We start from the raw sequence: 26,028 nt of genomic DNA, 5'->3' as shown, positions 1-26,028 counted from the left end.
AATTAAGTTCTAATCATCCAGTTGATCTCCCTCAATGCTAAGAACAATACTTTAGTAATTTTTTTTTTTTACTTCCCTCGTGATGACCTTGAGTCGGGTGCGGCGGAAGCGCTGGGGGCGAGCAATTTCGTCTTTTTGCCACATACTTTAGTAATTTTTATATGTTTTGTTTCTTTCAATAAAATATTAGTTCAATACCCCATAGGCCTTCTTCTTCCTTTGGTCGTACAAATATTTAAAAAAATTAAAACAATTCACCTAAAAGTCTAAATCATTATCCACTTATATGTTTTTTTAGTTGACTCCGGATATTTAAATTTTTGGTAGACTAATATTGAGAATGATCAATTTGACTCTATAAAATTTTTCATCAATCATCAATATAAACCAAAGAAATATACTTGGAGGCTCGGGAGTTAGCATTTTCGAGTCCAATCAACTACATACGATTGATTACGCGAATTGTTTTCATTAAAAGTTATAAAACTATTGCATTCTTAGTATATAATTTATTAAATACTTTCAGGGTCCATTCCTATTGATTATTACTCAAGGCAATATTATAACCACAAACGTGAAGCCCATGGTGATCCTTGGCGATATTCATTAAAGTAGATTGGTTCAGATGGCACTTTCATATAATAACTCTACTAAAGCTATCCTATTCCAAAGGGGACCCATTACAACTAAAGGTCTAACATTATTATAGCAAAAGACAATAGGAAATGTGTGGAAGAGGGTGTGCTCACTTGTGCAAGTTACAAATCACAAATTTGGAATACCCAAAGAGGGTGTGCTTTTATGTGTCGAGAGAATAAATCGGATAAGGTCTCGCCATACTGAACTATACCAAATCGAACAATCGGCTTATCATCGAGTTGACTGACCGAACCTAACTGCTGAATAAACATCATCAATCCATAAATCCAATAAAAATTAATGAACATAGTAAACATATATATTAGAATAAAAATACCTACAATAGGGTGCTGATATTTTTTGATCCGTTCCATCGGCTAAGCAATTGGCAAACATCTTGCAACATAAACTAAAGCATGTGATTTGAACAAACGGTGACATGAGTGCTAGAATTATTCGACTTTTGGAATTATGTTTTTGAAATGATAGAGTTATTCTACGTTTTTAGTTATGTTTTTTTTTTTATTTTGTTAAATTTAGTTTTGGTAGAAACATTGATATCTAATTGATGTCAAACATATCTAATATCTAAATATTGTGTGCATCGAATATCTAACATACGAATTTAATATTCGTATCTAATATCTAATATCTTAATATCTAATATCTAATGTCTAACATACGAATTTATGTAATATCTAATTTAATATTCGTATCTAATATCTAATGTCTAACATACGAATTTATGTAATATCTAATTTAATATTCGTATCTAATATCTAATATCTAATATCTAATATATGAATTTATGTAATATCTAATTTAATATTCATATCTAATATCTAATACGAATTTATGTAATTAATTATGAATAAACCCCTCAAACGATCTAATTGATGTTAATTACGAGTTTATTTTATTGGATGTGAGTTTATATGTAAAATTTATTAACCCACACTTTATAATTATTGATGGGTTGATAACATAATCAAACCTACTCTTTATATATAGGGTGTGATCCTCATAGGATAGGATAACTCAAGATCTCTCAGCTTCTCATTGATGAGAGAGTATATAAGGCAACAACGCCCTAATTCCCAAAGAAGATCGGTTTGCTTTTCTTCTTCTAAGGATCATTGGATTTCATAGATGATGCTGAGGTGATGACAAATCCACTGCATTCGACCGTATTTATCTTTTGATCGTCGTCTACATAGTCGTCTCAAAAATCCCTGAGGTTCTATGCCTAAAAAAATATTTGGAGACATATATTTTTTTATTAATTTTTAAAAATAAAGAAAATCCTTGAGGTTCTACGCCTACAAAAAATATTTGGAGACATATATTCTTTTTTAAAAATAAATATTATTTTTTTAAAAAGTAAATTTGTATATAAAATGTAATTAAAGATATTTAGTTTTATTAGTAAAATTTAAAGTACAGCTAGGTGCATTGTAAAAAGTTGTTTTTGTAATTGAAAGTCATAACCACTAGGTCACACTAATAATTTGTTGGGTTCTTCGAGCCGCGAAAATTGCTTTTTCGCGTCGCGGAAACCCCGAAGGACCCAAAGCCGTAGATCCGTGCAAAGATTCGTATACAAAATTCGAAAAACTATTTCTTGTACGAGTTCAAAACTGATCTACTATTTAGATCTACGAGGAAAAAGTGTTTACCCTTGATGCGCGCCCTACGCGAATCCCGCTCTTCCAAGGTGTTGCCGGATCTCAAGACCGTCAAGCGCCGGTCCTCTAGAAGTATCCACACGGACAACTTAGGTGGAGAAAACCTCACACAAAGGTGTGCTAGCACCTTGGTAAGGTTCGGCCAAGTAAGGAGGAGAGGGAGAGGGAGAGCTTGAGAGGAAGGAGGAAGAAGATGCACCACTTGAATGAAAAATCAAAATTCTCCTTTACACCCAAAGTGGCCGGCCACTCTCCATGGTAAAACCACCAAATTAATTGCATTAATTGCAATTAATATGAAACCATTAAAGAGTTGTAACCCCCATGAGGTGGCACTCTAGGATGATGTGGATCAACACCATTGGTCCACATATTGCCACCTCACTAAATGACATGGCAACATGTGTAACCTCCTCATTTAATGTGGGTCGGCCACATTAAATGCTATGGAGGCTTGTAACCTCCATGAGGTGGCACACATTGATGATGTGGAGCAATCCTATTGGTCCACATCTTGCCAACTCACTAGTGATGTGGCAAAAAGTCAAGTCAAACATGACTTTTTCTCTTCCTCTCAAATCAAGTCAAACTTGATCAAATCTCTCTCATGGTTGATCTAATCCAACCATATGATTCAAGCCAACTTAATATAATGAATCTAATTCATTAAATTAAGTTGATTTAAACATGAATCAACTTGAGTCCAACTCAATTAGCCCAATTTGGATTACTCTTAATCCAATATGATTCATCAAATGAATCTAATCCTCTTGGTTCATCATATGAACCAAATCTCCATCTAATTGTCCTAAGTGTGTGACCCTATAGGTTCTTGTAACGTTGGCAATGCCCTAAACCCATTTAGGAGCATAAGTAATGAGCGGTATCTAGCAACACATCATTACTACCCAAGTTACAAGAATGTTGAGATCCAACATCACCAGGACTACCAATTGTGACTACTCACAAAATAATGACAAGTGTCCTTCTATCCTAGACATCTAGATTGATCAATGTGAGGCATAGACCGTGTCATCCTCTAATCAATCTAAATCTTGAACTCCAAGTAGACTCACTCGATCAAATGAGCTCAACATCTAATGTTGACTCATTTGGGCATGGCCATGCGCTTAGTGGTCTCACTCTATCAAGAATAGCGATGTCGCTCCCGTCATATGGGAGGGATAGATCCCATCTACATCACTCACATCCCTCTGCATAATTCGTTACATACCCAGTAATCGCCTTTATAGTCCACCCAGTTACGGGTGACGTTTGACGAAACTAAAGTACATAACTCCTTATGTAGGGATCCATGGTGACTTCAGGTCTAAGGACTAATAGTCATACTAATAGCCACATGAGAAAGTATATGACACTCATATAACGATCCATGATACTTTCTCATGGCGGGTCATTCAGTATACATTCTCCAATGCATACCCATGTGTCAACTTGATATCTCTATATCCATGATGTTGGAGTGTATACTAAAAGCCTAGCTTTTGGTATAAACATTTATCTAGAAATAAGAATCACATTGGTCGAATGTCTACATTTATGATAAATGTAGTTGTTCAATTAATTTATATTGTAGATGACATGGTGTGTGGTGTCACACACAGAAGATCATGTTATCAGTAGCTTATAAATTATAAACAGTAGCTCACGACCATGATGGAAAGGAACAAACCATTGGAAGGTCGTAGTGTAATTAGGTATTAGTTTATCTTGACTATATAATTACACTAGTACACTCAGAGTGTATTGAGTAGGACCATTTGAGGTCGTTTCTTTTATACTGACTTTATAAAGAAACAAAGACCTCGGTTATTATGGAAGTGTGTGCTCTTAATCCTAATGTAATAACAAGCACATATATTTGATATTTATTTCTTTAATTTATCAATGGGTGAGATTTAGTTCGTTGAATCAATAAACCCGATAAGTTGGGAAATGGTATCACTTATAGTGTGTTGTTGATTATAGAAGGAAACCGTGTCCTAGAGATACTAGGTTGATAATGTCCTCAAGAGGAGCTCATAAAGATTGTCATGTTAAACCCTCAGGTGGACTTAGTCCGACATGATAATAAGGTTGAGTGGTACTACTCTTGGACTTAGATATTAATTAAATGAGTTGTCAAGAACTCACTTAATTAGTGGACATTTGATATCTTAAACACAGGAGACTAACACACTCATAATAAGAAGGAGCCCAAAATGTAATTTGGGATTGGTGCGGTAGTTCAATGATAATTCTCTAGTGGAATGAATTATCATTGATAAAATTAAGTTGTGTGTTAGGCGAACACGGGATGCTTAATTTTATCGGAGACCAAAACCAATTCCTCCTCTCGGTCCCTATCGTAGCCTCTTATTTGTAGAAGTTTTATACCCACCTATACCCACCTTCTATACCCACTAATAAGGGTCGGCCAAGCTAGCTTGGGAACCAAGCTAGGGCCGGCCTAGGTATATTATTGGGTGGCCCTAGCTTGAACCCAAGCTAGTGGGGCCGACCAAATTAAATTAAAAAGGGATTTTAATTTTAGTTTTTATTATGTGGAAGAAATAATTTTTAAAGAGAATTAAAATTAAAATATCTCTCTTGTAAAAGATCTACAAAGATTAAAGAAAGAGATTAGATCTCTTTCCTTATTTGTAGATTGATGAGTTATTTTATTTTCTCTTTAAAAATTATCCACATGTTGATAAAATTAAAATTATAGAAATTTCCTTTATCAACCATGAAGAGATTTTAAAGAGAAATTTTATTTTTAAAATTTCCGGAAACAAATTAGGAAGTTTTAATTTGTTGATTAAAACTTGTCTAATTTATTTCCTCTAGAAGTGGCCGACCATTAGAGATTAAATTGGGAAATTTTATTTAATTTTTCTCAATTAAATCATGTCAAGGAAATTAAGGAAATTTTATTGTAATTAAATTTCCTAATTTGCCTAGGCCAAGGAATATAAAAGAAGGGGTGAGGGTGCCTTCACAAGACACAACCTCTATTATTCCTCTCCCTCTTTTGTTCCTTGGTGTGGCCGGCCAACCTCTCCCTCTCTTCCTCTTGTGGTGGCCGAACCCTACCCTTCTATTGGAGCTCTTGTGGTGGCCGGATACTACTCGGAGAAGAAGAAGAAGAAGGAGAGAAAGCTAGCATCTCTTGGAGCTTGGTTAGTATTTTGTTTTTCTTCCTTGGTGAAGCTTCCTCTTTGTTGGCCGAACCTAGCTAGGAGGAGAAGAAGGTGATTGGTGGTTTCTCGTCTCGGAAGATCGTTGCCCACACAACGTCCGAGGTTAGAAGAGGAATACGGTAGAAGATCAAGAGGTTTTTCTACAAGGTATAACTAGTAAATTTTATTTCCGCATCATGTTAGTTATTTATGGAAATAATACCAAATACAAGAGGCTTACGTTCTAGAATTTCGAATATGTTTTTTCGAAGTTGTGTTCTTTTGTTTCTTTCTTTTTCTTGTGATTTGATTGTTCTCTTTGGTTAACCTAAAGTTATTTTAGGAAATTAAATATTAGCTTTCTATTAAAGGTTTTGTCTAGTCGGTGGTGGTTGCTCCCATATCCAAGAAGGCCATGTGCCTCGCCACGTCAGTACTGGGAACCTTTTATGGAAATTAATATTTAATGGAATTAATAACTTAAGGAGACTTGGGTCGAACGTGTTAAGTTCCGCAGGAGATCCAAGTCAAAACCTAAAAGAACAAATAGATTAAGTTTTGGATCAAACGTGTTAAGTTCCACAGGCGATCCAAAATTTAATTTAAAAGAACACATGGTAGCTATGAAAAGGTTCAGACCTTTGTACAAAATTTTTGTACAGTGGAACCTATAGGTTTTCCGAGTAGCAACCAACACATGACTTGTGAGATCAAGTCATCGAGCTGACCTACATGCTAGTCTTATTGCATTAACATTGTCCCTAAATGTTAATACTCGACTAGGAATGATTTAGAGTAGTGTTCCCTATATCATCTCACTATCGATTCAACTAATCGATTGATATAGGTATGAACCTTCTACTCAAGGACGCTATTATACTTAGTCTATTTGGCACTAATATAAATAAGTATAATAACCAAACAAAAGCCTTTATTAATATACAAGAATATGATATACATGAGTCCATACAATCATCAAATGATTGACTCTAGGGCTCTAACTAACATAATTTTAGTGTTGTGCTAAGAGTCACTTCTTTATTGGTAAACTTTAAAAACTAAAAATTCTCAACTAAGTTTTCAAACATAATTTGTTTAAAAATAATATATTTGCCTAATACATATTTTTAATTAATTAAATAAAGTTTAATTTCACTAATAAAATATTAAAAATACTAACTAAATTTGATAACAATGATATACTATTAATATACATTTTAATTACTATTTTTAATTTTTTTTTATTGAATTTAACTTAGTTTTACCGCAACGTTAAAATTATTACTGTGTGACTTAGAGATCAAAGGTTCAAGTCGTGGAAATAATCTCTTAAAAAAAAAGTAAGACTGTATACAATAGAACTTTCTATGGAATCCCACATTTGCGAGAGTTTCACGCATTGCGTTAGAACCTTGCGAGTTAGAAGGGGGTTTGAATAATTCAAATTGCTTAGTTGTTGGGATTGGGTAGTGGAAACTTCGAAGCGAAACAAGCACGACACATGCTCAATGTTAACGCAGATAATTTTACTTAGTATCTGCCTCTTAAAATGACTAATCTAAGGGTTCACTCCTAGTTGTCTACTTCCACTAAATCTTCTCCTTCTCGGACAAAATCCGAAGACGGAGAAGCCTTCTTACATAAGGATTACAACAACTTACAAAAATTAGCAAACGAAAGTGGGGTTGCTTGAAGATGTTGCATATGGGAGCTTGAAATTGATGTTAAGTAGAAGAGTAGCAATGGAATAATAATATATTCTTGTGCCCTAAGCCCCCATTTAAACAATTCAAAATTGGATCATTTCTTTATTTTTGTCGCCACCAAATGATTGGCTGAGATTATCTTGATTTCGAAGCTCAATCGATTAATGGACATCACCAATCAATTGCTCGTACCTAATCGATTAACCAATCAATTTTATCGATTGAGTAGCTTCTGTTTGTTCAATAGATCCTTCAAATCAATTGCACCAATCAATAGTGTAAATCTAATTGATCCCAATTACCTTCATCTCTGGGTCTTCAGACTACTTTGTTGTTAGGACCAAAGGAATTTAAATATATCCACAATGATATAATATTATTCACTTTAAGTCTAAACTCTCATGGTTTTATTTTTTATTTTTAGGCTTTATCCAAAAAATCTCAAACTAATGGAAATATCTTTCTCTTATAAGTATATGATATTTCCCATATATTTTTAATATGGGACTTTGTTTACAACAATATAATATAACCCAACAATCCTCTCTTAAATGAAGGACCACGGGACCTCCCTCATACGGAAAGCTTATTTGTTTGATGTATAATCCTTGACTCACCAGTCTTTTTGCCCCTTAGTCCAACTGACTTATTATGATTCTTTGCTTAGCCGCAACTAGGGCCTCTCTACTTGACCGGCCACCAGGACTTCCTGCCTGGTGTCTAGTCCTCTTAATCCAGACATAGAAGCCTCCACTTTCTTTGTTTGAGGTCAATATTCTACTCATATTGCTCGATTAAATCATAAATCTTATGCACAGTCGATGGTTAGACCTTCTGACAGCCCGAGTTCTGATACAAATTGTTAGGACTAAAGAAATTTAAATATCTCTACAATGATATGATATTGTCCACTTTGGGCCTAGACCCTCATGATTTTATTTTTGAACTTTATCCAAAAGACCTCATACCAATACAGATATCTTTTTCTTATAAATCATGATCTTTTCTATGTATTTTTAATGTGGAATTTTGTTGGCATCCTTACAATCCCAACACTTCATCCGATCTCACAATCTGCTCGGGTTTTCACCTTTTGCCAAGAATCGATTTTGCCAAGAATCTTATCCTTGGTCTTCTTGGTCCTCTTTTGCCTTGCAACTAGTCTTCCGACCTACATGGACTTCTTTTTATTAAGAATCCGACCCTCAACTTCTTGAACTTCTCCTATCCTTCACACTCATAACTCAAGTGTCCAACTTATTAAACTAAACTTAAATAATAATCAATCATTGAAATTTTTCATCCAAGCATAATTGCACCAACACATTGGACTGTTGTTTATCAATTTTCACTTTGATAAATTATTGATCAAATTTATTTAGCTAAAAATATTTAGTTGGTATTTTTTTTTTTTTTTTTTTTTTTTTTTGACATCAATGATCGATTATAAAAAAGAAAAGTGAAGGTGCGCATAATAACTAAGAAAAGTGAAGGTGCGAAAAATGGAAAAAAATAAAATTAAGAGAGAAATAATCTAATATAATTTACATACGCTTTTAAACTTTTAATTAATAAGTATAATCAATAAATATTTTTAGTTCGTAGATAAACTTAATTTTGATCGGTAAATAAAGTCGAATTCAACTTTGAGTAGTAAAAAAATAAAAAATTATCTGTCAAACCTAATTTTAGTTATTAAATAAATTAAAAATTACATGTCACATGTAAATACAACTAGTCAAAAATTTAAAATTGCCATCAAATCTAATTTTGATGAGTAAAAAATTAAAATTATCAATCAAAATAAATCTTGGCTAAACTTTTTTTTACTGATAATTTTAAATATTTATCAGTTAATTTCATATGTTGTTAAAATAAATTAATAATTATATTTTATTTAATAAATATTATTTATATATATCTATATATATAGATATTTGGAAGGCCCCAATAAAATAGGGGCCTATGATTAGAGAATAACCCCACATGTGCACCATTTTATTTTTTATGAATTTTCTATCATAATAATATTACAATTGAAGCATTTGGATCAATAAAATTTTATGTAATAACTAAGACTAGAGGGAGTTGATCATGACTAATGCTAGACAACAATGCTAAAACAAAGTGAGACCAATTATTTAAAGAAGAAACATACCAATACTATTCCACTTCAAAAATTGGTTTGTAGTATAGTGGTGTCAAGACAAAAGGTACACAACTTCAACTACCTCTTTATTGATGATGATCCATGGAGGTTTTGGAGCCTTCTCTAATGTGGAAAAGAATAATTGGGATAGACAATGTAAATTCAGCTACCTCTTTGTTGATTTGATGTTTCACATCAAGTTCCCTATCACTAATGGGATATGTAAGAAAGTAAAAGGTCTTGAAAGTATATGTTGGGTTTTCATGAGGCAAAGTGAAAGCCTTGATGGGGAAGTTAGGCGAGTAGGGAAATTAAAATGTTTTAAAAAGAGACATGTGTGAGACATACAATTTTAACTACAAATTAGAAAGATTATGAGAGTAAGTGAGCAAGATCACTTGGGCTTCAGACCAAGGTCGGAGATTTCAATGTGTATAACGACGCAATTAGGAGTAGTTTAGTTTTGTTATTTTCTCTTGGAATGGGAATTACACCTCATGGACAGACAAACAAGAGAATTTAGAGTTGTAATTAAGAATTGAAATCTCATTGTGTGATGGGTGTGCCAACACCAAGCTTAAGATGCATTAAGCTATAGACATATATTAGATCAAGATCAGGACCGAGTTTGGGTATTGCTCCTACAAACTTTTGGCCAATATCAAAAATTCTAAACCCCATTGCCTCCCTTAGGAGCTCAGGCTCTCTCAGACGAGTTATTAGTAATGATTATCTTAACAACTTACGCTTATTATATGTGCCACCGGCGATTATTTTAAACTAGGAGTAAACTTTAAGAGATTTATAGTTGCATTACTTATAGATTTATTGTTCTTCGATATAAGAAATATTCTTTGTTATCGATAAAAAAAAATAATTGAAAATTATTAGAGAGATACCAATTCCATGGGAACTGATCAAAAAGCTTTTGCCAGTGATGTGACAGTGCATGCTTGCTGCTTGTCTCCTCACATGTCAAAACTAATCACTCACCCAACAAAAACAATTATTATTGCCATAGAATTATTACTTAATAATTTTTCTCTTTCTATCTCATGTTTGATTATTGTTTTGCTGATGACTAGAAGATGACAAGAACATGACAACTAATTCTTCAATATAAAAATTATTTAATTTATTTTTCTTCAGATTTAGAAGAACAACATGCATGGTAGCTTTGATTAGTGCTCATGTTGAAGCAATTATCTTTTTTTTTAATCTTAAAACTCTAAGACAAACTCTTAATGCATGGATTAGACCGGCTTTAATATCATTAGGTCTTGTTAGTGATTGTCAAACAATATTATGGCATTCATTGTACTTTGGTTTATCGTGGTATTTCTTGAACTCATTCGAAAGCCCCGGTGGAGATCTTGTCTAGTGAAAAATTTTGCAAATACAAATAAAGAACTAATCAAAATTGGCTCCCCTCTCGCACAAAGATCATTAGGTCACCACAAATCGTAATTGAATTTGAATCACCTAATTGTAAAGGTACCTTGACTATTGTTTATAGATGGTGAAGGTGCCCTACCTTCATGTGAAAAGTCATAAATGCTCTCTCTAATTAACTTATTGATTCTATGAAAAAATCATAGTCATTCGCATTTAAATTAGCCACCCAATAAATTTGATAGTTGCTTGAATGCTCAAACCTGCCTTTCACCTGATTAATTCTGAAAGTAGATGGTCTCCCCTTATTCATCTAACCGGTCAATTTGAAATACAATTTATGCACATTTAGAGACCGATCTCTAGAATATTCGTCTTTACTGTAATTTAAATTCTGATTTTCTTATTTATTTCCCTAAGTATTTTATCACTGTATCATACTCGTGGGATCACCACCCTCTTAGACTTGCTTGTTTGCCTAATTGCTTGCTTTATTATAGTAAATTTGCCTAAGTAAAAAATGTTAGGTTAAACTTCTTCCATTGTTTAATTATTAAGTCTTGACTGACAATTCTTCTTTCTTTTTCAATAGATGCTCTTGTTCTTCATTTTGTTGCACCAATCTTTGTTTTTTCATTGTTATAGGAGCCAAAAAGAGAGTCTATAGATTATATATTAAAATATGTTTTTAATAGAAAATAAAAAAAAAATCATAATTAAAATTCAAACAAGTTAATAAATAAGTTTATTCAAGAATTAGTCATGATCTTTGTTTGTGTTCAAACCTCTTTGACTTATATATTTCTTACTATTAAATAAATATAAACAAGTTTTTATCAAATTAAATATTGAAGTTGTTATATATGCGACCTAACCACAACTCCACAACAACAAATCTCCTCTTGTTTATTGCCAATGAGTCATGGTTTCGCACAAATTCAATGTGAATGGTGACAAAGTGGGCCTCCTCTTGTTCATAGAGAAATCGCTATCATCTTCCCATCTACTAATTAATTTGCCTTATTTTCAAACTATTCATTTGGCATCTTATTCGATTTTTTCTTCTTTAGAAAACAAGTAACATTAATGAGGAGTAAGTCGTCATTAAGAGCAAGTTGAGAACGGAGGAAACTAAATCCAAAACTATCGAAGGTCATCGATCGTAGTTCATGGGTGCCACACTTGCTTTAGCCTTAGCGGAGTCATCAATCCCTATCTAACCCTAGAACTAAGTGATAAAATGGTTGCTTCTTTTCTATCTTAGTTCATTGTCACTTTCATTTTCACTGTCCTAATATTGCTCTTCTCTTGGCTTTTCCACTTTTTTCTTTTTCATTTGGCAAAATTTGTGCTTCGTTTCTTTTATTTGTGTAATAGATTTGCCCATGACGAAAATACTAAAGTTGTTTTGAATTGTTTTTTATAATCTTGAGGTCATAGTAGCTTGCATGGACTATCTTTTTATAATTGGATAAACTAAATAATGAAATGATAGAAGTTAACCAGTGGAGGAATATTGATCAAAGAAGGGACCCAAATCAAATGACTCCACCCACTTCTTCATTCTTCAATAGAAATCAGAATCTATTCCATAGACTTGGACTTGGGCTTGGACTTGGACTAACCTTTTGATTTTGGGTCAATGAAATTGAAAATATTAAATAAAGACCAAGCATCAATAGTCATCATGTTGTGTTATAGGACCACTTAAAGTCTTGTAGCTCTATTTCTACCTTCCAAACTATTTTATTAAAGGAGATAATAATTAAAGGAGAAAAGATTAATGGAGTCAAAAGGAGAGAGAGTTGGTAGGATTTGCATGTGAAACATCACAAAGAGGAAGTAGGATTAGTGAAAATATGTACTCATGGTGTATATGGCTATGATTAAAAAAAATAAAAGTAATATAAATTTAATAATTTAAAATTTGTATTTAAGTCATTTGTCACTTTAAAATAATGAGTGAAGTTCAATGACTCTTTCCAGCTATTAATAAGCATTAGCTTAATTAATAATAATATCAATAAGGTTGCTAATTTGGTAAGTCAAATATTATTAAGTTATTATCCATACAATTTTAATAGTGTTATCCGAATGCAAATTTTCAGTTATTAAACTCCAAATTTTAATATTGTAGATACAATTTTGACCAAACTATAAAAAATTGAGATAATATAAATATAATCAATAATAATTAAAGAAGTTGTAGCATCATAGAACATTAGTTTAGTTCTCCAACTCATGAGTTTCACTAATATTGGCTTGGATTAACTAGCTACCATTAGGAATCTTGTTAGTAATTGACTTGGATAATTAATTGTGGTCAAGTTAAAAAAAAAAAAAAAGGCATATCTTTCCCTTGAGCATGTGTTTTCTCATTTTGACTTTATTGTTATTGACTCGAGTGGAGTGGTCCTATCATTTTTTTTGTTGGTGTGTGTATATATATATATAATTGATGTGAGAATAATAATATTCTTGAAGTTTCACCCTAATTTCGAAGATATTTCTGTTATTTTAAGAGTTGAAGTCAATCATAGATAATTTTTAATTTTTAATTTTTAATTTTTAAAAGAAATATAATTTATCCTATGATATAATAATTATACTACTCATCACCTGCACTTTCAAATATAATTTATACTTGGCTGACTCTACCAGGTAGGCGAATTAAAGGTCAAACCATTTACCTTCAAAATTAAAACTCGAACATATATTTATATATATATATATATATATATATATATATATATATATATATATATATATATATATATAATGGGCTTGGATTTAAATTCAACCCAATAAAGCATTAAGATGGGCTTGGACTTAAATCTGGACCAATATGATAAAACTAAATTTGTTCTCTTTACAAAATTTTATTGGACTAACAACAGAGATAAAACAATAAAATAAAAAATAAAAAAACAGTGTGTCACTGGAGCATGCTTTTTTATAAGGTATGATAAGATGAATTTTTTCTCTTCTAACAGTTGATTAGTCTGGTGATAAGTGAGCTAAATTTGGAAGACTCCTCAAAAATAGAAGCTTTCAAAGCTTTTTTTCTTCATAGCCTCCGCAAGGAACTCTTGCAATTATGTTTCTTCTTCTTCTTATTGATGCCAGTGGAAGGTTTGGAGGATTTCTTGTCCTTGCTCTTTGGCTTCCCCTCTTTTCCTTATCCACCTGTTGCACCGCACACTTTGACTTCGATCGAATCTCAAATTCGGTCTCACTTAACATGGATAGCAACTCTCCAAGAGGTTTGACCGTCTCCATCATGTTGTAATTCATGATGAACAATATATACGTGTTGGTCCTGGGACGGATTGATGGAGACGCTGGAGATGAACATATTCGTCTTTTGCCACCATGATAAACAATGCATACAATTGGGATTACATGGGTGTACCGAGACTTTGTATCATTTCGAACGGATGTTCTACAACTTTTGCAAATTTTCTTGAATAGTGTTAGGCATATCATGCCTTATCGTACTCCAGCATCATGGGCCAACTTTTTGGTGACAATGCAGAGTCCTAACTAACTGTCATTTTGGTTAGATCAAACCATACATACATTTGAAAGGATCAAAGCTAATTAACTTCCTACTTTTGTGGATACATGTTAGGAAACATGTCCTCTGCTTTGTCCAACAAAGAGTTGAGGTGCTACTATCTATCATGCACAGAAAGTAGTGGTGACCCAGTGGCAAAGAGGTGCCAGACCAACTCAAAACTACCACAGAAGAGATAAATCACCATAACTAAGGAACCCAATAAATGGAGGGGAGGGATTCCGGAGTACAAGCCCCACACCTCAAGGGACAACCTACCATCCACTGACTGCCTTAACTAAGCCTCTAATCTTAGCTTTTTTCCATTATAGAGAAAGCTGTTGATGTCTTGGGTTGATGGTGCTTCGAGCTGATAGTTACTCCGGTAATGACAAATAGGTGCATTGTATGAAGCATACAAATTAATGCTCTTAGGATCGATTAGATTCCCCTTATCCACGGAGGATCAACAAATTATATATACAATGGTGGCAAAATATGAATACGCTCGTCTCCAGCGCTCCTGTCAATCCGTCGACAAACTATATATACAAGTTGAGATAAAAGAGAGAGAGATATACCAATGTACTAAAGAAATATTAAAATATTTTGTACACAGATAAATGAATGATTATACGGGAAAATGTAAAAGATTTAAAAATTTATTAACTGCAACTGACCTATTTACCTTTGGTGAAGTAAAATATACTTGACTTGATCTGATCATGTCCAATCCATACTTCCGAAAAGTTCTTCTGAAATGAAGGTGTTTAACAGCTACCTGCATCATACAGAAATTGACAAGAAAATCGAAAGATCTATCAAAAAGTCAAAAACCAAAATTGAAAGAAAAATATCTCTCTTCCTTTTGAAACAAATAAAATTTGACCTTTAATGCTCCGCTTGTGATTCACACACACACACAAACAAGAAAAACAAAAAAAGGAAAGACTTAAAATTAGAGCAGCTGACGCTTTCATTCTCGGAAGTAATTAATTTTTCACTGACTTCTCAAATTCTGGTAGAAGGCAAGACCAACAACTTGATCAATGTATATTTACCGAAAAGTTCTGTTGCATATTTATGCCATGATTCTACAACAAGATAACTAGCTATACATCTGGCATACGATCAAAATACACTAAATTATACAGTCAAATCCATGATAAAATGACAATATCATAGGAATTCAATGGCAAAAGATTGACTGCACAGGGGGTCTTCACATAATTTGATAATCTACTGGCTGGCTACTCCTTGTTCTTCGAGGATCGGTCTTTTTTGGGACCATCAAGTACACGGGAAATCTGTAAGCCTCTACTAAATGCTTGATTGAATAGCATCCTTGTCTGAAACTCAGAAACAAAAGGGAACCAAGCTAAGAAAGCAATCGGTGCAAACAGAAGCAGGCCCATGATAATTTCATAGCCTCGTGCAAGGGCCCTAACAGATCCCCAGAGGCTTGCTGGAAAAACTGGTTTACAAGCTTGTGCAATCTAACCAAGAAAAAAAGACAAGGTCACATGTAGAGAATGCAGTATGTATATGGAATGGAGAAAGATAAATGAGATTTTACTAACCAACAGCAAACCCCATCCAGTAGGCATGAAAGCAAGGATGCAAACAATTATGTCTTGCACTGTCATGTGAGGAACTGCTACTAATAGGATTAGGACTGAGATAAATGTTACAAAGATGAGTCCCTTTATCAATCGGAAAACCAGCTGAAAATTTGCACTGAATAAACGTCTTCCCATCGAGACAGTCTAGAGGGGTGGGGAAAATGAAACAGTTAGTTGAACTGACAACTGATGAAAAAGTAAATGCAGCAAAGAGAAGACATTAATTTATCAAATTCACAAGGACGATTCCTAAGGAATATCTACTCAACCGCAAAAGGAAACATCATAAGCTACAAACTTAGAAGACAATTTAGCTCAAATCCAATCAAAATACTTCTATTCGACAATCTGTTTTTCTCAATAAGATGGCATTTCCCAAAAACACATTGGGATATTTAGAGCCCCAAGCTAGATCCTCAAAAACTAAAATAACTCAGTTTTGAATTGTTAAAAAGCACAAATATACCTTCACGACGAGCAATACTCCCAGGATAATGAGCCATGAAACACCATAGACCTGAAAACATACAAAATTCAGCAAATAATACTCCCCATGTCTTTCATATGCTCAAGTAATGAGAATCGAAGCCCGAGAAAAATCAGAAAAACAGCAAGTAGTGAAATATATTACCAGCACGCTTTTGGTATGCTTTGTTAGATTCAAGTGATATACAAGCCCATATTGGTAGACGAAAAAACGTAAGGCGAGCACTATTTCTAAAATGATCCCACGCTTCCCTGTATACCTAAGATGTTCTTGCTCCTTTGCCCACCATGATTCCCAACTTTTCTCTGGCGATACACCTATCCCACCACAATTACTGATCCACTTGTTCCAATCATGCCAGTCATCAACAAGCTTTTGCCACTCGAATCCAGAAGGATTAAATAGGAAAGGTGCAAAAAGCCAAGTGGCAACCATAAACCACATTGAAATAGTGATAAAAATGTATGCCACTGGGCCTCTATAAGAATGCCCAAAGATCTCGTATACAAGAAGCAAAATCATCAATTCAAGACCTTTGACAAAATGACTACGTGAATACAACCTATAGTTATCAGCAAACTTTGCATGGAAGACAACAAATCCACGACCTGTAGCTCTGTATTCAGCACCTCCATGCAGCACTGTCCTCCCATAGTAGTGTGTCTTGGTCCCCAAGGAAAAGGTGAAAAAAACAGAGGCCAATTGTAATTGCATAAGTATAAATTCACTCAGTGCGGTACGGAATCCTCTTTCCAGGCCAATTTCCATCACCATAGGCAGTACCATAAGAAATCCAAGTTGCACAAATGATTGGGATGCTAGAGCAACTTGAAGAGGTTGGTTATGCATGAATCTTCTACCAGTTAATAGTGCTTCATCAAGACCACTGAGAACAAGATACAATCGTCCATAGAGAAAAACATATACAGTTAATACTGTTACCTGCAGTTAGTATCAAAGTAAAATTTCAACATGGATGAAAGTAAAGATTATGCAACATAAAGAAAAGTATGTGAGCCATACCATTGTACTAACATAGAAACCCACAGTGGTAAAGTAACATGACAACATTCTGAAGAAATCAAAACGATGGCCAAGCCTATATATGTCACGACTCAATGTCTGCTCCCCATTTCCGTATGCTATCTTAGCCTCAAAGAGTGAGATCTGGTTAAGACCCACATCTCGACCCTTGCCAACTTGCATATATTCATGATGAGTGACATTACCCTCGCGGAGAGTGGAATTAAAACCTGACAACAGAAAGTCTGTGACATTAGGTATATGATCTACAAGATACAGGTTCTGATTTATTTAAGTTGCATGCCTGCAAATATGCCTTCACTCAAATTGATAATTTTAGATGCCTTGCTTACACCACCACGTGTTAGGTGAAAAATTCTATCGAAGACATCTGGATGACCATAATGAAATCGGACCCTATGCATGAAGAAATACAACTTTAGAGATACAAAATGGATGTGTATGTGGTAAAGAAGAAGTCAACAAAAGAGGTTGACATAATGATATTTTTTAAAATTGTGGCAGGTAATTAAATTCATTAAGCTTCGAATGATATTGTATCCATAGTCCACAACGAAAGAGGTACTAGAAATCATGATGTAAGTGAATATATAAGAGAAATTAAACTTAATAAGAAAATCAGTCACATTAACTAGGCAAACAAATTTATAAAAAGACAAATAAACAAGAGATTTACAAACAAACCAGTAAGGAAGGTTCAACCATTGCAACCCTCAATGAATTTATAAATAACTAAACAGCAGGCTTACAAACAAACCAATGAGAAAAAAGGTTTAAGCATTGCATACCCCAATGAATTTATAGATGCTTAAACAGCAAGTATATAAATCATCTGCATCAAAAATGTCATTTGAGCAATCAAATTTTCAAGAAAAGAATTTCTTCATCTAGTGGTATTTGAGATATACCAATATCCTTCGGGTAAAGACAGATGTCGAATACATCAATTAGGAAATGGGTGGAAGTTGACAAGGGGAAAAGAAGACATTGTCAAGGACAAATAGTGCTGGACATGTCGCAGACAGGAGTTTCAGCATGAGTATAAATATAATCAAATCAACAAAATTCTGAGATTGTATTAGAATTCGCAATTTCAGCTATGAACTAACACCTTGATACAATATAATTAGAAACAAAAATAAGAGAAGTTAGACACTAATGGACAAAGTCAATGAAAAAGATATGTTAGAGAAATCACAACTGTTTCTGTTATATAAATTCATTTTATAAATACATTAACCAATATCCTTCAGACATAACAATATTTTTCTTTTTCATTATGCTGCACCATTTGAAATTAGCTAATAAATGATATGACAAAATAAGACATGCAATACAAATTGCCAACAATGATGGCATTATGAGAACATATGTACAGCATTTAGACATTGAAATTCACAAATAAAAGAAGTTAACCTATATATGAATCTTTGCCTTTCTTTGACACATGTTATGCTGCACCTGGTTTAAATGTTTGTGGTTGTGTTTGAGAGAGAAATCTCACCTCAAAGGATTGGCAAGTAAACGTTGTCCAATAGTTACAAAGTTGGTCTCCTGATTTGACATAAACCACGCAAGAGACGAAACACTGCCTCGGATACAAACAATGAGTATTTTGCCTACTACGAAAAAGAAGAAAAAAAGAATAATCCAGAGTGAAAATTAAAAACCTACCTTCCTGTAAAAATATGTTCTCTGACTCCAAGTATTGATGGATACCTCATACCATTATGTTTTTCCAGAAATTCTTGCAGCAGGTTTCGCATTTTCAGTGCCTCTTCCATGTAGTGTTCCTATAATGATAACATAAGATGGCTATGGCAACCAAACATAAACGAAAGAAACAGTGAAAAACCCTCTACCTGGTTCATGTCGATAGTCTGTAAACTTTCACCTCGTGTAAAGATAATGGCATGATTCTGATTTTCTGGTTTCCCTTCACCCAAGATGGCAGGACCTGGAAGTTTAATGCGATAGATTACCTGTTCCAAAAAGAAGAATAAGTTTTAATTAAATTTCTTGATGCAGCTGTTAACAAGCACCAGCCTTACTATAGCTATTCAGATTCTCAAGTTTTTTTTTCCAACATTCATGTGTATTGCTATGAGGACAGACATCATTTTCCGCTTCTTTTCTTTTCTGCATTTCAAGTTTGCTTTCTATTTTCCAACACAAACCAGGTAAAACTGAGTTTCTAGTAACCATAAGTTTTTCTCTGCCTCAGAATAGTAAAAGAAGGAGAAGGCATCTTCTTTTAGATAGCTATTCAGATTCTCAAGTTTTTTTTTCCAACATTCATGTGTATTGCTATGAGGACAGACATCATTTTCCGCTTCTTTTCTTTTCTGCATTTCAAGTTTGCTTACTATTTTCCAAAACAAACCAGGTAAAACTGAGTTTCTAGTAACCATAAGTTTTTCTCTGCCTCAGAATAGTAAAAGAAGGAGAAGGCATCTTCTTTTAGATCAGCTTTTCTCAGGCACACCAGTTACAATGAGGAATGGCAATGGGATTTAGCTAAAACAAGCATATCGATAAAGCATTTTAAGGAAGGCAATGAAGGTGTAGCACAGATCAAACAGGAGATGGGAATGCAGCAGGACCAGCATGTGCCATCCATCCAGAAAGGCTAGTAAGAAAACTAGGGAAAAGAGAAATAGGTTTTCATCAATTCCAGTTGTTGAAGAGGCATGAAGCGTATTTTTCCTGGTTATTGTCAAACTACAACTCTTTAGGAAATGTGTAAGGAGCCAACAACAACTAGGAATCCATGCCGAGGTTCCCAAAGATGCTTGAAGTCGCTGGAGATAAAGGAGAGATTGGTTTTAAGGTTTACTTTGTAGGAAATCTCATAGAGGAGATATGGTCAACTCCCAAGATTGGAGACAATGGTGGGCTCTAGATTAAAATATTTCTGCTTGATTAACACATAGCCTAGTCTAGATTTCATCTCTTGTTCATGGTCAAAAACTACATGTATCCTTTCCTGTTTATTAGTGATTTTTTTACCATGGCAAAAACCTATGATCCTTTCCATATAAACCTTTGTGTGCCTATATGCAAGGAATGAAATGTCATTCCGTGCAGCCCGGCACGGACCGTTTTACCATTCCGCCGAGCGGCCGAAATCGGCACAGGAGGCATCCCCATCTCGGCAGCACCGGAGGAGACGCGGGACACCTCTGGCGGCACCGGAGGAAATGCGAGACGGCTTCGGCACCAAAGGTGTCGCCGAAAGTGTCCAGCGGTTTCGAAGAGACTTTTATAAACTCTAATTAAATTATTCTAATAAAATATATTTAAAATTAAAATAAATTTTATTAATTAATATTCTGAAAAAATATAATAATTCTTATTTATATTCTAATATATATTTTTATTATTTTGTATCATTTTAAATTTTATTTAAATTTTTTAAGAATTCTAAAAAAAATTAAAGAATTCTAATAAATTATATTTATATTCTGATTTTTTTTTTTATTTTGAATTTTTTTACTTGAGAAGGGGAGCCTTGGCGCAACGGTAAAGTTATTACCATGTGACCAAAAGGTCACGGGTTCGAATCCTCGAAATAGCCTCTTGCAAAAAATAAGATAAGGCTGCGGACAATGAATCCTTCCCCGGGACCCCGCATGGCGAGAGCTTTGTGCACCGGGCTGCCCCTTTTTTTTACTTGATATTTTTTTTACTATTTAAAATATATATTATTTAATTAATAATTAATTAAATGAATAAATAGTTAATTTATATAATTATTATTATATATAAAGTAATATCTTGTATTAATTTATATACTTTTTATTATAGATAGATCCATTTTAATTTGAATTATTGATATATCAATTCTATTTAAATAAAATTATTTTTAATTATTTTTTCTAACAATATTAAATTATTCAATCATTGAGACCTTATAATAAATCAATATACAACTTATTTTTATATACACCATAAACATATTTATCTTATAATTACTATATATAAATAAAAAAAATACCGAAATTGTATTGGCACGGCACGATACGATACCGAAACCGTATAGTTCCAATTTGAAACCGAAATCTTGGCACGGATCGAAATTTTAAACCTTGCCTATATGTGCATTTATTTCTAGTTTTGCAACACTAATGCTAAACAGCCAGTGTCACAAATTTCATCAAATACACATAGAGATATTATGAGTTTTCAGCAAATGGTAATCAGGCTTGGTTTCCTATAAATGATAACTCTGAATGGAAGCAACATCTAAAAAAAGTGATTGAAGACTTAAATATATTTCATAAATTCATAGTTGGAGATCCAAAGTCCGAGGACATGAATGATGATGACTGAAAATTACTGGACAGGTAAGTGATTACATGCAGCAATGGATGGATGAGAATTCTCTGTGCTAGATTTATTGGGCCTAATCAGAGGATTATGGAGTTGGAGTAATTAGAAGTTATTAATTCAAAACCACTTAGTTCTGATACTGATATGGAAATTAGGGTTCATCTACGGGTTGGGTTTTTCATTCGAGGGTTATATTGAGTGGATTTTGGATAGGGGAGCTTTGAGTTCAAATTCAGGTTCGATTTGGCTGAATTCTGCCTGAACTGGAGATTTCGGATTGGGGGAGCTTTGGGCTCAAATTCTGGTTCGTTTCGCTGAATTCTGCCTGAACTGGAGTGGATGGCTACACGTTTTGAAGTGTTATTTAGATTTCATGTCCATTGAAGGTAGGCTCATAAGGGAAATCCCAAAGGATGTAGGCTTTGGCCAATGGGGGTGCTGTTTGAAGCTTGCGTTCTAAGGAACAAAAGAGGTGGGTAGGCAAGCTATATATATATATATATATATATATATATATATATATATATATATATTCCATAAACATCTTACTTAAAGCTCTATTCTGACTGCTCTAAGTGAAGAAGCAACTGGAGGACCTACCAATAAGGTACCAGCACCAAGCCAGACGAACAAGCACCTTTTAATTCTTTGTTGTCAATTAACCATTGGTGTCTATAAATTGGTTGTTTGTTTTTCCTTGGTTGTTGAGAAACTGTATTCTATAGATTGTTGTTGTGCCGTGTGCGGTTATTTGTTTCTTCTATGTGGCTATCCCTCACCTTCCAAACTATTTTTGGATCAACTCTTTTTTTGTCCTAATCTTTTCGTCAGCATGTCTCCACTGATTAGTGTCCAATATGCTCCCTAGAGTTATTTAAGTGAATAACTTAAACCTCGGTTTTCCACAATTTGTTTGACGCAACCTTCCCTTCTCTTGATCTCATTTCCTCTCTCTTGCACATGTTCTTCTTGCTCCCACACCCATGTCTCGCTGCAATGTCATCACTGATCACTACTTCGCCACTGCAATTCATTGTGCTCATTCACCCGCAGCTTATGGTGTGCCTCCACCCGTAACTATTAGCAGTCGCTCATTGCTCTACTAGCATGTGTCACTGCCTCTATCACTTGTGCAGGATCACCTTAGCTTCTTGCCGCCCTTTAGTCACAATGGTCACTAACACTCACCCCAAGACCACCCTAGCCATCACATACAACACTAGCAACTGATCATCAACTCCAATAAGTCAATGAATATGCCATCCACAGATGTGCCTACGGGCACACAACAACATCAGCCATCTGTTCCTCTGACAATCATCGTACATAACCAACAGCAGAGGAACTGTCTTCCACTTCTTCATGTGTGAATTAGTCCTCCTCGGCTTCCTTGTGTAAGAATATCATACGTACCTATATGCTGTTGCAATTTTTAAGCATTTATGTGTGTTGGCATTGTAAAGATATGAATCTTTGTTGTTCTTTAACTCCAACTGTTACAGGTGAGTGTGAACCCATCTGTTCTTTTTCCATCCACAGCGGTATATCTGGAGTATGGTCAACGAATCACAGCATGGGCTCCTCTTCCTCCTTCCTTTGAATTGGATGGAACCAGAAGTAGTTGCTGAGGGATCAAGTGAATATTTCGTTGGAGAGTTGTCCATGAGATTGTGGTGGTTGTGGAATGAGCAAGTAAGCCAATGTGGTATACTTGTTTGTTTTCTTTACGAGTGTCGAGTTATGAGATACTTGATAAAGGAGACCTAGTTGAGAGGAATGATGGCATATTAAGGGTGGATTTAGAGAGGATGTTGTTTGGGCTAAAAAGAAGAGATTCAAGTGATAGTAAATAGTGAGTATGGAGAGTGGAGTTAGGATGGAGGCTCGATGGTGCAAGTGAAGTCGTGAGATTTTAAAAAGATTGGTGATTGTATTTTATATGATAGGTTGTGTATATATGTGTGTGCGCGCGCGCACTTGTTGATTTAATATTCTACATGTTATATCTTTGTGATAGTCATGTGCAAATTAGACATGATAGTTTTGTTTTTTTTTTGTAGATCTTTTAGCATTGGTTAGGATCTCCCTTTGGTAGTTGCACACATTTAGAGCATGCACATGGTCATTCCCTACTGCACTCCTATAGCAGTATGCAGTAGTGTAGGGCATAACACCCAAGATTGAGTCCAAACTAAGCTCTGTTGATAGTAGTACTTTAGCAAATAGTAGTTAGATGATATTGTTGCAGTCATAATTATACATGTTGATTTTCATGCATGCAATACTTATCATGATATACATTGCAATGCACATATAGAGTAACTATCTTGCTTATTATCTTACCTGCTGCTCGGTATTCCCTAATGTTCCCCTTCTCTTTCCATGTTAGGACTTCTAGGAGAGGATATTAGTTCTCTTGTGGTTGGAGTCAGATTTGCAAGGGCCATTCTGAGGACACTTTGTCTTTTCAGATATTTGGGATTTCACTCACAGTTCCTTTTGTCTTACCTTGCATATCTCATAAAATTCTATGCTTATATCTTGTTAACATTATTGTGGACATTTTATTTATGCTCCGTAATTTGTTAAAACACTTTTGTGGTTTGTCTTTTGTTTTTGAAGTTTGCTTAGTGACCTTATTGTGACTATTGTGATGTTTATCAGTGTGAATTTGCAATTTATGTTTTGTTTGTATGGATGAATCATGTTGAGTAGATACCAAACTAATTGTCACATGATGGTATGGCCATTAGTTCTTTAGTTCCATGTCATGTGAATAGTGGCAGAGACCCACTTGAAGAGTAACAAAGAATATTCCTCGAAACATTGTAAATGACATTCATACACATGTATTAGTGATAAAGCTAGATGGACTTCATACTAGGAAGACTAAGGGGAACAAGTTGTCTTTAAAAAAAAAGAAGACAAGTCTACAATATAAGGATGAAACTCCACTATGTGATCACCTGCACGATCTACATCATGTTATCAATTAGTTGACTTTCATGAAGATCTTTTTAGATTAAATATAAACCTTTTTGTTAAAAGTTTCCTACTAGATAACTGGGAAAGTTTTCAAGTACAATTGGAGCACCAGATGGAATTGTAGTCCATACTTTTTGTTAAGAACAAACTATTTAATGAGGAGACCACGAGGAAACTTATGTGCATCAACACACCATGCTCTTGTCAGGGTAAACAAGGGAAGAAGAAGATAATCTGAGAAAAAAAGGGATCATCTAGTGGTAGATAAGGTAAATTGCAGTCATTGTGGGAAGCTTGGTGACATAAAAATAAACAAGTTACTCAAGAAAGATTAGCAATCAGAGAAACTCTAAAGAAGAGAGCTCAGTTGTTATTGCTACATATCATATGTAGAGGAAGGTTACACTAGTCTGCGAATGTTGAGGGTTTCATATCATTGTGTTACTAAGAACACCACAGGTTGTACTTTAGTTCTTAGAGATGCCAGAGATATTCATATCTACAGTATAATTTCAGTTAGTCTGGAGAGAGAGGCTTCCACATCAGTTGGCTATGGACATCGGAAATTGAGGAAATCACTAGTAAAGATAGGATAAAGCAATGCTGCATGCTATTACAAAACAAATTCAAAGATTAATCTATCAATGTAGTTGAGAGAATTGGTAGGGATAAATGTAAATATATAGGTATATTATATAATTGTGTTTGAAATTTATTCATGTGCACTTGATACGAATTTTGAGTATTAAATTTCACTTTGTGATAAAATCTAAATAAAAAATTGGATGTGGTGAAATAATTCAAACTTTTATCATCTGATTTTAATTTGATTTTGTTTTTTCAACTTTTTTTTTGGGGGGGGAAGGTAAATATATATAAAGATCCCAATGATCAAACTAATACAGACTCTAGACGCTTATCAACCTGAAACAAAAGTGTCTTCAAACCTTGTGGGCAAACAATCCACACAAGGAGACATGACCATCAAACCACTTAAACATCATAACATTTGCGGACTAGCACAACCATGCAAGGTGACATGACATGACCCAAAAAACCACAAAACATCATAACCCCTTGCAACAAACCCAGCCACACAAGTTCACAACAAGACGAGTCCAACGGCCACATATATTTTCGCTGCTCGGTCACAAGGGAGGTGAGGTGTTGGCTGGGATTTCGGCATCAAATCAATTCTATTCAGCGGCTATTCAAGGTATCGAGGCAATGATAGGCTAACGAAGGCGAG

General features: G+C 34.3%; 1 protein-coding gene across 1 annotated transcript in view; it reads right to left on the bottom strand.

Moving 5' to 3' along the window:
- Positions 1-15,328: 15,328 nt before the first annotated feature.
- LOC121986167 (callose synthase 3-like) overlaps positions 15,329-26,028 on the bottom strand; it is a 126,307-nt gene continuing 115,607 nt past the window's right edge. The window contains exons 36-44 of the mRNA XM_042539991.1: positions 19,325-19,444; positions 19,137-19,255; positions 18,967-19,050; positions 17,746-17,858; positions 17,442-17,671; positions 16,563-17,360; positions 16,398-16,448; positions 15,890-16,075; positions 15,329-15,805 (exon numbers count right to left, since the gene is read on the bottom strand). Of these exons, the coding sequence (XP_042395925.1) occupies positions 15,560-15,805; positions 15,890-16,075; positions 16,398-16,448; positions 16,563-17,360; positions 17,442-17,671; positions 17,746-17,858; positions 18,967-19,050; positions 19,137-19,255; positions 19,325-19,444 (1,947 nt within the window). The 3' untranslated portion in view covers positions 15,329-15,559. The remainder of the gene's footprint in view (positions 15,806-15,889; positions 16,076-16,397; positions 16,449-16,562; positions 17,361-17,441; positions 17,672-17,745; positions 17,859-18,966; positions 19,051-19,136; positions 19,256-19,324; positions 19,445-26,028) is intronic.

The sequence above is a fragment of the Zingiber officinale genome, chromosome 5B (assembly GCF_018446385.1).
Source record: "Zingiber officinale cultivar Zhangliang chromosome 5B, Zo_v1.1, whole genome shotgun sequence".
Classification (NCBI taxonomy): domain Eukaryota; kingdom Viridiplantae; phylum Streptophyta; class Magnoliopsida; order Zingiberales; family Zingiberaceae; genus Zingiber; species Zingiber officinale.
This window is presented reverse-complemented; position numbering and strand designations above follow the sequence as displayed.